We start from the raw sequence: 15021 nt of genomic DNA, 5'->3' as shown, positions 1-15021 counted from the left end.
CTATTATGCTTTTACGAGTATTATCGTTCATTTCGTGTGTATTAGAGTTGTTTGTGAATGTAAAAGATCTGCAAAGTTTCAAAGATCAAAGTGCACAACAAATAAAGTTATTGTCTCCAAAAAGAAAGAATCGATTCTCAACTGCTGAAACGAGTCGACAATTCCATCTCAATTCCTGTTACAAACCTACGTAACAATGTAACACATTTACATAATGCCCATCTTTGGTCATCATTGGCTGCTCGCGAACGTCTACTTTTCCCCGCCCTCAAACACTGTAGTTGTAGCTGAGACTGGAAGTCAGGAAGACATGTCGAGAAGACGTATTCAAAAAGATGAAGAATCGGAGAGACCGACGCCATCATTACTGTTCATGTCATGCATGTGTGTATAAAGTGCTGAGGAAGCAGATGCAGCTGGAATTTAAATACTATAATGGGTGTTTTCTTTAATCGGTAGACCAATCACAACAGACTGGGCCATCTGACCAATCAGAGCAGAGTAGACTTTTAGAAAGGAGGGGTTTAGAGAGGCCGAATCTTCGAACGAACCGTTTTCAGGCTCTTTGAGGAAAAAGCAGAAGTGCAATGTATTATGAGAAAATGAAAGTGTTTCTTGACCTTGGATGAATGTAAACCTATTGTAGAAGACAACAAAACTAAATTAGGATGCTTTAACATAGCATAAAAGGGGCAATTTAAAGTTAAGTCTCCCAAATATGATAGTAGACCTCAACATTTGGAAATATTGTTTGTTTATATTTTTGTATGTTGTTCTACATACATTGCATCAGATCTGTACATTCTACAAGAAAATTCTTTTTCAGTATTTCTACTTCAAAATTGAGTTAATTCATTGCGTTTCTTTGAAATTATTTGGGAAACTTACAAGAAGTTTCTGAGTGAAAACTGTTTAAGTGTAAAACTTGTCTATTGTCTAAAAGGACTTAAAGGTGCAGTGTGTGATTTTTAACGACATCTAGTGGTGAGGTTACGAATTGCAACCAACAAAAGTTACGGTGGCCGACAGGAGATGATGTCATCGTCTGAGACAGCAGAGAGTAGCCAGTTCAGCAGTGAGGTTTCTTTACAAGGATAAATTAAGAAATTATGTTTACTTAATTATTCAGTAAAACTGCTCATTCTAAGGTAATACAAATATAACGGTTCATTAAGTAAGGTCTTTATACGCCACTGAAAACTTCTTTTTCAAGGTAGCGCGGAAACACGCTCTGTAGCGCTGTGTGTTTGCTGTCGGCTACGGTAGAAACATGAGCACACAACATGTCGACCTCCATACTATGTTTAATGTTTCACTGTAGAAGATACAAGTAGATTGTACTTGATATCATACAACTGATTTTAAATAAACCTTACTTTTTTTTAGTGGACACAAACTTTTGGTGTGGTATATTGTATTCTTGGATGGGTTAGCAATAGCATGGGAGCATTTTTTGAATATTTCAACGCCGCCAAGCCAAGCTGTTCCCAGCTGAACAGTAGATGTAAAGTCAACATTAAATGGTGTTTGCAACCCATTTAACATCTCTCCAATGATGCAATTTCCAAGTGAAACAAGATATTTAATGATATTATTGATTGGATTGTGCAAAGTAGTCATTAAGAACCAGTTTTATAGAAGGGCTTTTATCAGGGACATAAGTTTCTTCAGATGCCTACAATGTAGATGTAATCCATTCATTTTAATAAAACAAGAAGCCTTCAAGTGCCTGATGAAAGACACTGATGTTCAATAAAAAGCTTAATTAATTAATTACTTAATTAATCAATAATCTAAAATAAATAATCTAATTCAAATAATAATTCCACTAATAAAAGTTTACAATTGCCAAATGAGGAACTTGGTGCATTAATAGAGATTGTGTGTTCAGTGTTCACAAGTTCTTCAGCCAGCATTTAAAACTATAACAGATAAATCTGACAGGATTTTTAAAAAGTTGCCTTGTAGCAAAAGTCTAAAACAATGTTTCAATATGACTTTAGGTTAATATTTATTTTCCCTGCATGCATGCATACATCATATTCCGTGAGATATCATAAATTAAGACAGGTCGTATCTCCAGAGCGTTATTTATCATACAGAAATATGATGTGTGTGACGTGGACTAATTCATTATGACTGTGTGTGTTATATACCAGCCACTCAAGAGAGTCAAGAGTACAGGAGAGAAATTAAACCATGAGCAGACATCAGCATCATAAAACAAACACTATATAAAGATTTACTGCTACTATTCATCATTACCCAAATCAAAACTGTTGTAAGTCATGTGACTCTTTCATGAGCATGGGAACAATCCTAATATATATTCTCATGAGCATCATAAGGAGTCTCAACTGTAAGCGTTACATTTACATTAAATGCGACTGAATCTGTATCATTTCACATGAACTGGGCCTTTTTTCTGTGTGAGTGATCTATCTATCTATCTATCTATCTATCTATCTATCTATCTATCTATCTATCTATCTATCTATCTATCTATCTATCTATCTATCTATCTGTCCATCAATCTATCTATCTATCTATCTATCTATCTATCTATCTATCTATCTATCTATCTATCTATCTATCTATCTATCTATCTATCTATCTATCGTCTGCCTATCATCTGTCTATATATCTATCTATCTATCTATCTATCTATCTATCTATCTATCTATCTATCTATCTATCTATCTATCCATCCATCTATCTATCTATCTATCTATCTATCTATCTATCTATCTATTTATCGTCTATCTATCTATCTATCTATCTATCTATCTATCTATCTATCTATCTATCTATCTATCTATCTATCTATCTATCTATCTATCTATCGTCTGCCTATCTAGACCTGTCTATCTATCTATCTATCTATCTATCTATCTATCTATCGTCTATCTATCTATCTATCTATCTATCTATCTATCTATCTATCTATCTATCTATCTATCTATCTATCTATCTATCTATATAAATATATATATCGTCTGTCTATCTATCTATCTATCTATCCATTCAGTTTTACTGCATAAACTTCATGTATTTAATTTTTCCCCAAAATTCATTAGCCTCATTAATTCATACCTTTTATCTCGTTCACAAAGTGTAAGAATTGACCAATATAATTCTACCCCCTTACTATTATCAACTGGTGTTCCACAGGGTTCAATTATAGGTCCAATTCTTTTCAGTTTATACATTAATGATTTACCATCTTTGTGTAAAAACTGTGACACTTTGATGTATGCAGACGACACTGCTGTCTTGGCCTATGGAAAATCTACAGAGGAAGTTGCCTCAAAACTAACAGAGGCCATGACACTGATCTCAACCTGGCTAGAGCAATCCTGTCTGCAATTGAACATATCCAAAACAGTAGCCATGTTCTTTTCAAAAAATAATATAAATATAAAACCTGAAATTGTAATATCTGGAGAAAAATTACAGGTCGTCACAGAATATAAATATTTAGGACTACATATAGACTCTAACCTCAACTTCAAAACTCACATAAAAAAAGTTAGTAATAGGATTAAGTTCAGTCTAGCGAACTTCAGATTCATTGGAGACTTTCTTTCAACAGAAGCTGCTAAATTATATTTCTTTTCTATGATCTTATCCCACATAACATATTGTTTAATAAGCTGGTCCAATACTCACTCTACAACAATAAAACCATTAAAAAAATTATACAAACAAGCATTAAAAATACTGGATAAAAAAAACATACCACTACCACCACTGTAGTATTCTGAGAAAATATCAGTTAGTTACTTGGGATAATCTAATTAAATTCAAAAACATCTGTTTAATTTATAAAATCAGACATGGTCTAGCACCTCCTCCACTATGTGATTTTATACATTTTAGATCTAGTGAGGTTAGGGTAACCAGAGGGGCAGTGAGGGAAGACTGCATTATTCCCCGGAGAAAAACAGCTTTTGGTCAGTCTGTTTTCTCCGTAAGTGCAGCGCAGCAATGGAACACAGTGCCCGAAAACATCAGAGAGTCTTTGTCACTCTTTTCATTCAAAAAGAATGCAAAAAAATGGCTTGTAGAGAGCCAAACTTGTGGGCACTAATGCTTTCTGTGTGCACTTAAACATTATATATTTATTTATTTTATATGAATTGTATTTCTTAACCAGAATGTGTTGTATGTAATTGTATTTTTGTGATTTTATACCTGTGGTTATTTTTAAGGTTGCCTTTTTTACACCTGGCTGGGGGACTACCGATGAAAATTAGCACTTCTGAGCTAACTCGGGTACATTTACATTGTTTCAATGTTGATTAATGTACACTGTCCCCTTTCAAATAAAGAGAAATAAAAAAAAAAAGAAATAAAATCTATCTATCTATCTATCTATCTATCTATCTATCTATCTATCTATCTATCTATATATCTATCGTCTGTCTATCTATCTATCTATCTATCTATCTATATATCTATCTATCTATCTATATATCTATCGTCTGTCTATCTATCTATCTATCTATCTATCTATCTATCTATCTATCTATCGTCTGTCTATCTATCTATCTATCTATCTATCTATCTATCGTCTGACTGTCTATCGTCTGTCTGTCTATTATCTATCTATCTATCTATCTATCTATCTATCTATCTATCTATCATCTATCTATCTATCTATCTATCTATCTATCTATCTATCTATCTATCTATCTATCTATCTATCTATCTATCTATCTATCTATCTATCTGTCTGTCTGCCTATCATCTGTCTATATATCTATCTATCTATCTATCTATCTATCTATCTATCTATCGTCTATCTATCTATCTATCTATCTATCTATCTATCTATCTATCTATCTATCTATCTATCTATCTATCTATCTATCTATCTATCGTCTGTCTATCTATCTATTATCTATCTATCTGTCTATCGTCTGTCTATCTATCTATCGATCGATATCTATCTATCTATCTATCTATCTATCTATCTATCTATCTATCTATCTATCTATCGTCTGTCTATCTATCTATCTATCTATCTATCTATATATCTATCTATCTATCTATATATCTATCGTCTGTCTATCTATCTATCTATCTATCTATCTATCTATCGTCTGTCTATCTATCTATCTATCTATCTATCTATCTATCGTCTGACTGTCTATCGTCTGTCTGTCTATTATCTATCTATCTATCTATCTATCTATCTATCTATCTATCTATCTATCTATCTATCTATCTATCTATCTATCTATCTATCTATCTATCTATCTATCTATCTATCTATCATCTATCTATCTATCTATCTATCTATCTATCTATCTATCTATCTATCTATCTGTCTGTCTGCCTATCATCTGTCTATATATCTATCTATCTATCTATCTATCTATCTATCTATCTATCTATCTATCGTCTATCTATCTATCTATCTATCTATCTATCTATCTATCTATCTATCTATCTATCTATCTATCTATCTATCTATCGTCTGTCTATCTATCTATTATCTATCTATCTGTCTATCGTCTGTCTATCTATCTATCGATCGATATCTATCTATCTATCTATCTATCTATCTATCTATCTATCTATCTATCTATCTATCTATCTATCTATCTATCTATCTATCTATCTATCTGTCTGTCTATCGTCTGTCTGTCTGTCATCTAACCTCCAATAACCTCCAAAATATCTTAAAAATCTAGTCATGTCTAACAGTCTATGTTGAGTAAAATATTAATTACCACATGACATCAGCTCCTACTTGAAGGCTGGACAATAATTTATAACACCTGAATAATGACATTAAAATGTTAATAGCCTTTGAACTATTGCTTTTCGGTTGTTCAGTGAGGTGGCTGGGTTTTATCCAGTTGAGACAGTTGTGCTTTTATACAAACAAAAATAAGAAACCAAAGCACAAATGTTTACCCTTTACATTGTTGTGCGATCAAATGTCCTCCGACAATATTTAGTGTGCAGTAGGCCACAATACAATCGCCCTTTGAATGGGTGGACGAGAGTGAAAATACATTGATCACTGTAATATATAATATTACAGTCCAACTAAAGGACATATTAGAGCAAGAATACATACACATCTTGTTGGTCTGATGACAGCGTTGGCGACGGCACATACTTTATCATGTTAAGATGTTTAAGCGTGAGTGTGAGCAGACGGGATGTTTCAGTGGGAGCAGCTGCGGCGTCCGGTCACCGCGAGTCGGTCACTCCGAGTTGTCAGCTCTGATAAACGAGAGCCTAGCTGTTCAATTTCACATTTCGTCCTCGTCATATCCAGAGCTCGGTGATCATGCGCCACTGACCCACGGAGGGCGGGCAGGAGGATATTGATAAAACAATTATCTGCCCGCCGCTCATTTGATTTTCTATTTCAATTACCGCCAGCGAGGACGGGAACGGGGAGGATTGCACTATTGATTTTTTCCTCCTCCAGTGACAGGAGAGCGCGAGACTCCTTCACAGGCTTTGATGACACCGCAGACGTGTAATAACATGCTGTCCGGTGTCCTTGTGTTGTTTGTGTAACTCTCACTTGTTGCAATTATGTGTTTGGGGGAGAAAAGAAAAGAAATTAATGTGTTAAGTCAAGACACTACAGGCAAAACCATTGGTCAATTTTGAGATTTTGGGCTATTTTGCTTCCATAATATGTCTTCTTTCAGGCTAGTGGAAAGAAAGCATCCAGAATACATTAATTATTACACTTTATGCATTTGAGTCTGTAGATTTCAATTACAATACATAGTCGAAATATATATACATAGTCAATACATGCCACTTCAGCAGCTCTACACATGCCAAACTATAGTTTTATTCCTATCTACCTGTATATTGTCTAGATTTTTTACATTGGGGTTTGTTAATATATAATTGTGTGACCTGATCCGTCGTGTAGTGTGTGAAGAACAGCGACTGTGAAAATTGTACAGTGTGTATCCGATATTAGTTGTATTTTATCATGTTAGAAGCACATCTCAGTTTAAAGTCTCTTGAACATTCAGTTACTGTACGTCCAGCGTGAGATTCCCAGGAGGCTCTATTGACACGACTGAAAGACAGTCATAAACCAAACCTGCTAAACAGAGATAGGCTATAAAAGAGATCGGATGATAAAAGACCAGGGAAAAGAGAAGTGCACTGTGGGAAAATCAAGTCCAGTGCAAAGAATTTATGAGCTCTTCCTTATAACAAAACCTGGGTGATAATCATCAATCATATCCATACACAATATCGACATACTGACAGAATGTGTATATATATATATATATATATATATATATATATATATATATATATATATATATATATATATATATATATATATATAGCGTAAAGTCTTTTATGCATGTTCAGCTTTAAATGTGTACAAATGTTTACAAATCCATTGAAGTGAACTGGAATTGAAGGAAAGCAAACCCACAACTCGAACACAATCCCACATCAAGACTCTTGGTTATCAGTAAATGGAGACACTTTAAAAGAGAAATACTTTTTTAAAATCACAAATTAATTTATAAATCAAATCAAAATAGTGCATTATTTGTAATTAGCATAAAACTCACAAAGATTTGTAAGCATTTTTATATCTTTAAATTTGTCCATATGTAAATGGGTTTATATACTGTCACTTTGTTTATATTTTATGATGTTGTGTCTATCCAAACGTATGAAAATGTACGTGTGCTAGAATGAATGTGAATGCTTATGAATGCTAATGAGATTACATGAACAAACACAAATTGCATTACAGAATATATGAAATGTTTTATGGCGTTGTGCTTTAAGCTTTCATATGTTGTCTTATTTTCAGCTCAACTTCCAAAACGGTTATGAATAAAATATCAGTTTCTTCCCCTCTATAGCAAATGAGGGTTTCTTGCCTTGTTAAGGCAGAGAAAATGCTGATTAAATTTTCATTTAGCTGCAGTCTTTTTACACCACACTTTCTGCTGTGAAATATCTGATGAACGTTGGACGAGGATCATGTGTATCAGTCCTACATGTCTGTGACTTCTAGACCGATCATATTATAAGAAACTTTATTTTAACGGAGTGTCTATTTACACAAGGTACAAACACCCCGCCTCATTGGCAGAGGCTATTTACACTAACTCCACCCACTGGCGTCTGGTTGGGCCAGGCAAAATAACGTAAGACGCTGGATTGTCAATAGTGTAGGAGAAAGACGTGTAGCAAAGAATTTTGATGCAAATCGACCCCAGTTCGAATCCGCCTTTTGCCGAACTCACTTTACTCTCCTTTCCCATCACATATCACATCGGAAAAGCATTTATTTTCAATAAAATGATGAAAATAGTGTAAATATAGTGTCTAATGTGTGTTTAATAATAAAGTGTTTAGGGTTAGGGTTAGGGGTGTAGGGAGGGCTTTATTGTCCCAATAAGGCGGCATCCATTTAACAATTTTAATAATAATCATTTACATTCTGTTATTATTACATGCTGTTTAATGTACAACAACAACACTGAGGTGCAAATAGTATCTGCCACTATTTATAAGTAGCATCTAACTAGCTAGTATTTACACTTTGTGCCAAATCTGTTTTTTTTTTCTTATTGGAAGAGCATGTCTCTAATAAATGACTGATATCATATCAAAATGACATCTTCCTGTGTGACATCACTAGACTCTGTAAACAAACAATCCAAAAAAGTCAGGGGAGTGGCCATTGATTTCTTTTTAGCCAATCAGAAAGCATCTCTGGCTGTCAATCATTGCTGACGTGTCTTTGGAGGGCGTCACCCAGCTGGCTATAAATGACTGCACATATAAGCTGTATGAAATTATGATATATATATGTATGTATTCTGTTTGCGCTTTTCCTACAAACTTCAATCTATCTCTTATACTGCTGTCATCACATCAAGCACTTTGGACAACAATTGCTTTTTTTGCAATTGTAAAAAAAAAGTACAAAGTAAAAAATTAACGTCAATTCTAAACTTTTTTTTTTTTAAATAAAGTGGCTACATGCTAGCTAACTTGGTATTGTTAGAAAATGCCAGGCTTGTACTATTTTCTTCAAAAAATTTAAAAAGAAAAGTGACATAAAAAAAATCCACATCGTCACTTTATACTAATTTCCATGTGATCAAGGCACTTATTCATGGATATATGAAAAAAGTTTAATTTTGCAAGATTCAAAGTTGTCTAAAGTGTCCCTAATTTAAAAATCACCAACTTTACCAATATTAACATTTTCTTCAGGAATGGCAGAGTAGACAAACATAATAGCACTACTTTTTCAATAAGTTTCAGTTTTAAATCACAAAGAATGGCCGATATAGATTTAATATGAAGGAATTTCTTTAAAGTTTGAATAATATTTCTATCATGCACCTGGAATAAAATGGAGAACACACCTGCGTTGCCATGAATGAAAAAATGCACGCACACAACTTCCCGATGCATGATAAAAAGAGAAACGGCCTTGTGTGAAAGTCACAGACATGACGGCTTGATCAGCCCGACTCGTGTTATATTTTCTCTCTATAGAATATACGACCCTTCCCTCTCAGGCTTTTATCCCATATGGAAAAATTATGGACGACTGCAGATCAAAAATGGCTCTCATATTGCAAGCATGTCACAGGGGAATAGTGAAAATTTTAAAATAGACGAGGTGGGGGATGGGTGGGGGGGTGCAGCATTTACTTTGGGGAAATGAAAAATAAATGCAGTGATACTTTAGCTTGGTTAAGTTAACCTGTCGAGAGTGCAAGGTTGTGTTGACAGACCGAGATCAGTGTCACATCTGTCAGGTGGTCTCGACAACAGACTGTCAAACATCCCTTTACTTCATACATTCAGCTTGATGTCTTTTAATCTGGGCGTTTAGGTGATTTTTAGTGGATGTATGAAGTCAGTTTTCATTGCAAAACAGGATTTTCTTCCTCCGTATTTTTGTCTTGTTTCCAGTTCAAATATCTAAAAATTATCAAGGTACATTGAGACCCAAAATGACTGAAGATATGAAGTCTTGTTTTCTGAAAAATGTATCAAAATTAAGAGAGTTTATGCTTAAAACAAGAAAATATTTCTGAAAATGAGGTAAGAAAAATAAAATTAATTTAAAGGGAAAACAGGACTATTTTTCTCACCCCACTGGCAGATTTTTTGTCACTTAATTAAAAATCTTTCTTTGATAACACTTTACAATAAGTTTCATTAGTTACCTTAGTGAACATGAACTAAGAACTAAGAACTAATAATTCTACAGCGTTTATTAATCTTAGTTAATATTAATTAACTAATAGGCTACGTTATTAAAATCAAAGGTTGTATTTGTTAACATTAGTTCATGCACTGTGAACTAACATGTACAAACAATGAACAGTTGTATATTTATTATAACATTAATAAAGATGATCAAATACTGTAACAAATGTATTGCTCATTGTTAGTTCATGTTAGATAATACATTAACTAATGTTAGCTAATGAACCTTATTGTAAAGTGGTACAGATTTGCTTAGGCTTAATATTTTAATTTTGCTTCTCAAGTAAATGTATCTTGATTTAAGAATGTTAAGATTTTTGCACTGGAAAACAAGACAAAAATACTGAGGAAGAAAGTTCACACACAGAAAAGCACTGTCACTGGGGTGGTATCTTTCCAAAAGGTACATTATTTACCCCTAAAAGGTATTAGTATATCAGAATAGTACTTCAATTGTGTACCATTTGAAAGGGTATCATCCTAATGACAGATTTGTGCCTTTTCTCTGAGTGCAGGTAAAGCTCATCATGTTATTAACTATTCCACTAATGCTACACAAACAGCGTTTCTTTCTTTGTTTGTAGCTATTTTTCTTTATAAAAGACAATGCTGTGGCTGAATGCTTTCGGCTTCGCAATCACTACACTCACATAGCACATATGCTCAAGAAATGTACATTATGCTTTTAGTTCTATATGCCGACATACATAAGCAGGGAAGAAACGCCGGGGATTTAAATCAATTATGCTCCATTCTCGTGTCCATTTTCCAGGCCGCTGATCCATGCCGCCCGTCTCTGACAGTCCTCCACTGCCTACAGGGTAAGCAAGCTGAACACAACCCGCCTGGGCCGAGAGAGTGTAATGATCCACCCACCACAGTCAAGCACATCTTAAACACTGTGAAGACCAGTTAATTGCACTCTATAGTGATGGCGAACAGGAACAGCTGCGAATGCATGGGGAATGTGTGTGCATAATCACAGGTATGACTGACAGATTCAGGTGCACATATCCATAATCATATTTAGGTAACTATTTAGTCATGCTAATGGTTTTCTAATATCTTAGTTTGACAGTGCACTTCATAATGCCAATATACTAGAAATATTGAAATGGTGATACATGATACCTAAAAATTAAGAGTCGTACTAAAGAGAGGTTCCCAGCTAAAAGAAAACATTCACAGATCTGGCAAGGTTTTCTCAAATTTATGAACAAACGTTCTTCCAGTAACGCTAATAGAACGTTCATTCTAAGTTATATAGTCTTTAATAATGTTCTCAAAACCTAAACACAATTTTCTTTTCATGCATTGTTCATGGAATGTTTTTTTTTTCTGAAATGTTTTAATAGGACGCACATCTAACAATTGAATGAACAATTGAACAAATGTAATACTTGTTCAGAGAACATTCAGAAGTAACGCTCCCAATCCCGTAATGTTTGAACTGAAGCATGATAAAACAGAATGTTTCCTTATAACCAAGACCAAGCTTCTACGTGTACAAACAGATACATTACAAGGACAACTTTAAGTCTTTAAAGTAAACTTTAAGAAAAAAATTAGTCTAAACTGAATGTGGGACCTGATCCACATCTAGAAATCAGAATATCATAGATATCCAGCCAGCAACCACCCAGAACACCTTGCAACCTCTTAGCAATGCACTAACAACCATACAGCATCACCCTGGAAAGCTAAGCATGAGCACCACTCACATTTTCTTACGAAAATACTCAAATCTACTGCTTTATCATTCATAAACCTCTATCAAACCACTTTCTGCATGACTATTATCTCTATCGCTGACACAACAGCCAGAATGAGATGTATTTAACTTTCATTATATTTTTTATTGCCCAAATAGAGATATAATATTCAGCCTGATTTATTTCCCTCATTAGCTCTGTCGAATTGTGTCAATACTAAAATGCCCCCAGTAGACTTCAGAAGTGCTTACTTAATATAAAGCACGCCTGTAAATCAACCTAATGAATCAAATGCAATTGCTTTGCTTTTACTTAAAGCTGACAATTGATTTTGCAGATTGAGAGATGCATATTTATACAAATATGCATGCACTGCAAAACTTGCGTTTGTGAAAATATTCAGTGTTATAGGGGGAGTTGCTCACTACTATGGCAATGTCAAGAGTGTTTACTGCGCTGGCACTGAACTGCTGTCATGACTAAGGAATGTTTTGTGCTACTTTTACACAACCAGTTGCCCCACACTGTTCACCAATGCATTCCCATGACTTTCCAAGGTATTTGTGATTACTGAATAAGGATTTTTAATTATTTCATACATTACACTTACAAAGAAACATCAAGCCAATTAAATATTGTAAAGCTAAGCTTATACATAAAAAAATCACTATAGCTATTGGATGGTTTCATGACTGATTTGACTTATTTCCATTACTGTGGCACCCACGCCGGAGAATCTGATTTCACCAAGTACAACATGTTCCTGGATCGACATCTTTGTTGATCCTGGAACAACATTCCACTCAACCAGTCAGATTTGAGGGACAAGTTTAGAGTTCATGTCAATTTAAGTATTTGTTGCTTCTACACCAGTGTTATTCACTATCATTTCCCTCTGGTTTTAGGAATAACTTATGGGTAGGGTTAGGTTCAGGGGTTAGGACAACAATTTCAGACAGGAATCCCAGCAAACACTTGGACGTTTAATGACGGTTGAAAAGACGTCCATCCGACACGTCCCGTCATGATTGAAAAATAGTTCCAAAATGAAATTTGAACGGACATCTTTGACGGTATCTGTTCTGTGTTACATATTTTTACCGATTTATGCCGTCCTACCTCGACTATATTTGGCCAGGGACACGACGTTGCCGTAGGACCAACGTTTGGGATGTTGCTCCAGGATCAACAAAATATGTTGACCCAGGTTTGTCGTGACGCATGATACTCCGTAAATTGACGATTTTTTCCCCCCTTAGAATAAAGTAATAAAAAAAATAATAAATGTTTGTTTCAGATTTACAAACATGAACATTAGTCTCCTAAACTAAATAACATGTAGTTTAGCCTGCTAGATGTTCTGACAATTTTTTTTTGCTTCAGCCTAAAAAATCAATATAAAAGTAGGAAGCATGTGAAACAAAATATAGAAATATGTAAATCAAATTATAAAATGAAATTAAAGGTTTACATAAAATATCTTAAACCATTTAAAGGTAGTGTGACAAACCTAGAGAAAAACAGTATAGTGATGACTAAACATCATTTAGACTTAGGTAAAAAAAAAAACATTTTTAAGAATTTAAGTTTTTACTAAATTTATACAAAATTTACTTTAATATTTATTAATTTGAAAGGATTATTATTAAACAAATCAATTTAATGAACGATTAAATTACTCAACCACAAAGAATGATTCCGTATAAATTATTCTGAACTAATTGGTTGAATGAATGATTCAATGCCCACTTATTGCATAGTCACTTCTTTTACTCCCGAATAAATCAAAGTTTTTAAACAAGTCGGTTGAATGAATGATTCAATGATTGCAGTAACCCGAATGTAAAGACCTCCGTTACCATGATACAAATAAAACACAAGATCAGAAATGTAAATACCATACAAAAATATCAAAAATAAACAATAAATAAATTGTGTAAGGACTATGAAAATTTCAAAATAATAAAGCAGACATTATAAAACAAAATCATTAACACAATGATTGGGGAGACATTTTTTGGTCCTGGGACTTCCACAAAAGATATATGTACTTTAAAAATATATATATTTAGACCACTTCTATTATCGATTGATATCAGAACGTGAGGAGATTTTCAACCAGCATAACAAAAAGTGTTTATGAAATACACTGCCTACTCTCCCTTTAAATATAAACATATCTCAACATAATCTGAACCACTCATAATAACATGTTGGGCTAAAAAATAGGGGGGATTCATTGCACATTCAAAGCTTATCAAAGCCTCTACTGAGATGCACATTTTAAACTTTCTGTTTCTGCATGCTTACATCAACTCTTATTGCATGCAGTGCTCTGTTGTTAACACACAATCAAACAGTCTTTTTACCGAATAATAAGCCTTCTGAAGATATCAACCACCATTACAAAATACATCATCAGAAAACGTCACAGACGCAGCTCATTTCCACTTTGTTAAGGAAGCATCTGTCAGTGTAAAAAGCACTATTGTCTGTAATAAACGTGAGCTTCCGTAGGACTGGTGCTGGCTATTGTGAGCTGAACAGCGGTCTGTATTGAAGAGCATCATGCGTGCAGGTGTATTATGGCAGCGTATTGTGTGGGGCATAAAGGAGCGCTTACCTGTTTTCTCTTTGATTTCACAGAGCACGCTGAATAGAGCCGGTTTCATTCTGTGACAGTTCAGCCCATGCTTTCTATCAAAGAAAAACACAAGTTATTTAAAAGATATTATCATCCACACATGCAGTTAAAATTGTACTTGGCATTAAAAATCCTCTACTGTGCTTCTAAATATATTTTGCTGATTGCACCTCACAGCTTCATGTGAGTTCCAGCAATGTTACTCATTAGGAAACCAACATAAAATATTATTATGTTTCATGCGCCATATGTGCATTTATAAAGAGTAGTTTTTATTTATTGTTTTAAGGGCAGAGGTTTATATAAAACCAGACTGTTGTGGTTAAACCAACACCTGTGAGGTAAATGTATTATGGTGCATTGATCTCTACAAAAGTGGTAGTCTTCAACAAATGAAACTGTATCTAC

General features: G+C 34.1%; 1 protein-coding gene across 2 annotated transcripts in view; it reads right to left on the bottom strand.

The window, feature by feature from the left end:
- pbx3a (pre-B-cell leukemia homeobox 3a) overlaps positions 1 to 15021 on the bottom strand; it is a 51758-nt gene that overhangs the window by 35348 nt on the left and 1389 nt on the right. For both annotated transcript variants that reach the window (XM_077241783.1, XM_077241784.1), the window contains exon 2: positions 14593 to 14666. In XM_077241783.1, coding sequence (XP_077097898.1) covers positions 14593 to 14666 — 74 coding nt within the window. The remainder of the gene's footprint in view (positions 1 to 14592; positions 14667 to 15021) is intronic.

The sequence above is a fragment of the Siphateles boraxobius genome, unplaced genomic scaffold (genome assembly GCF_051911475.1).
Source record: "Siphateles boraxobius isolate OS27281-9 unplaced genomic scaffold, OSU_SipBor_1 24, whole genome shotgun sequence".
Classification (NCBI taxonomy): domain Eukaryota; kingdom Metazoa; phylum Chordata; class Actinopteri; order Cypriniformes; family Leuciscidae; genus Siphateles; species Siphateles boraxobius.
Note: the sequence above shows the minus strand (reverse complement) of the source record. Positions and strands in the feature narration are given on the sequence as shown.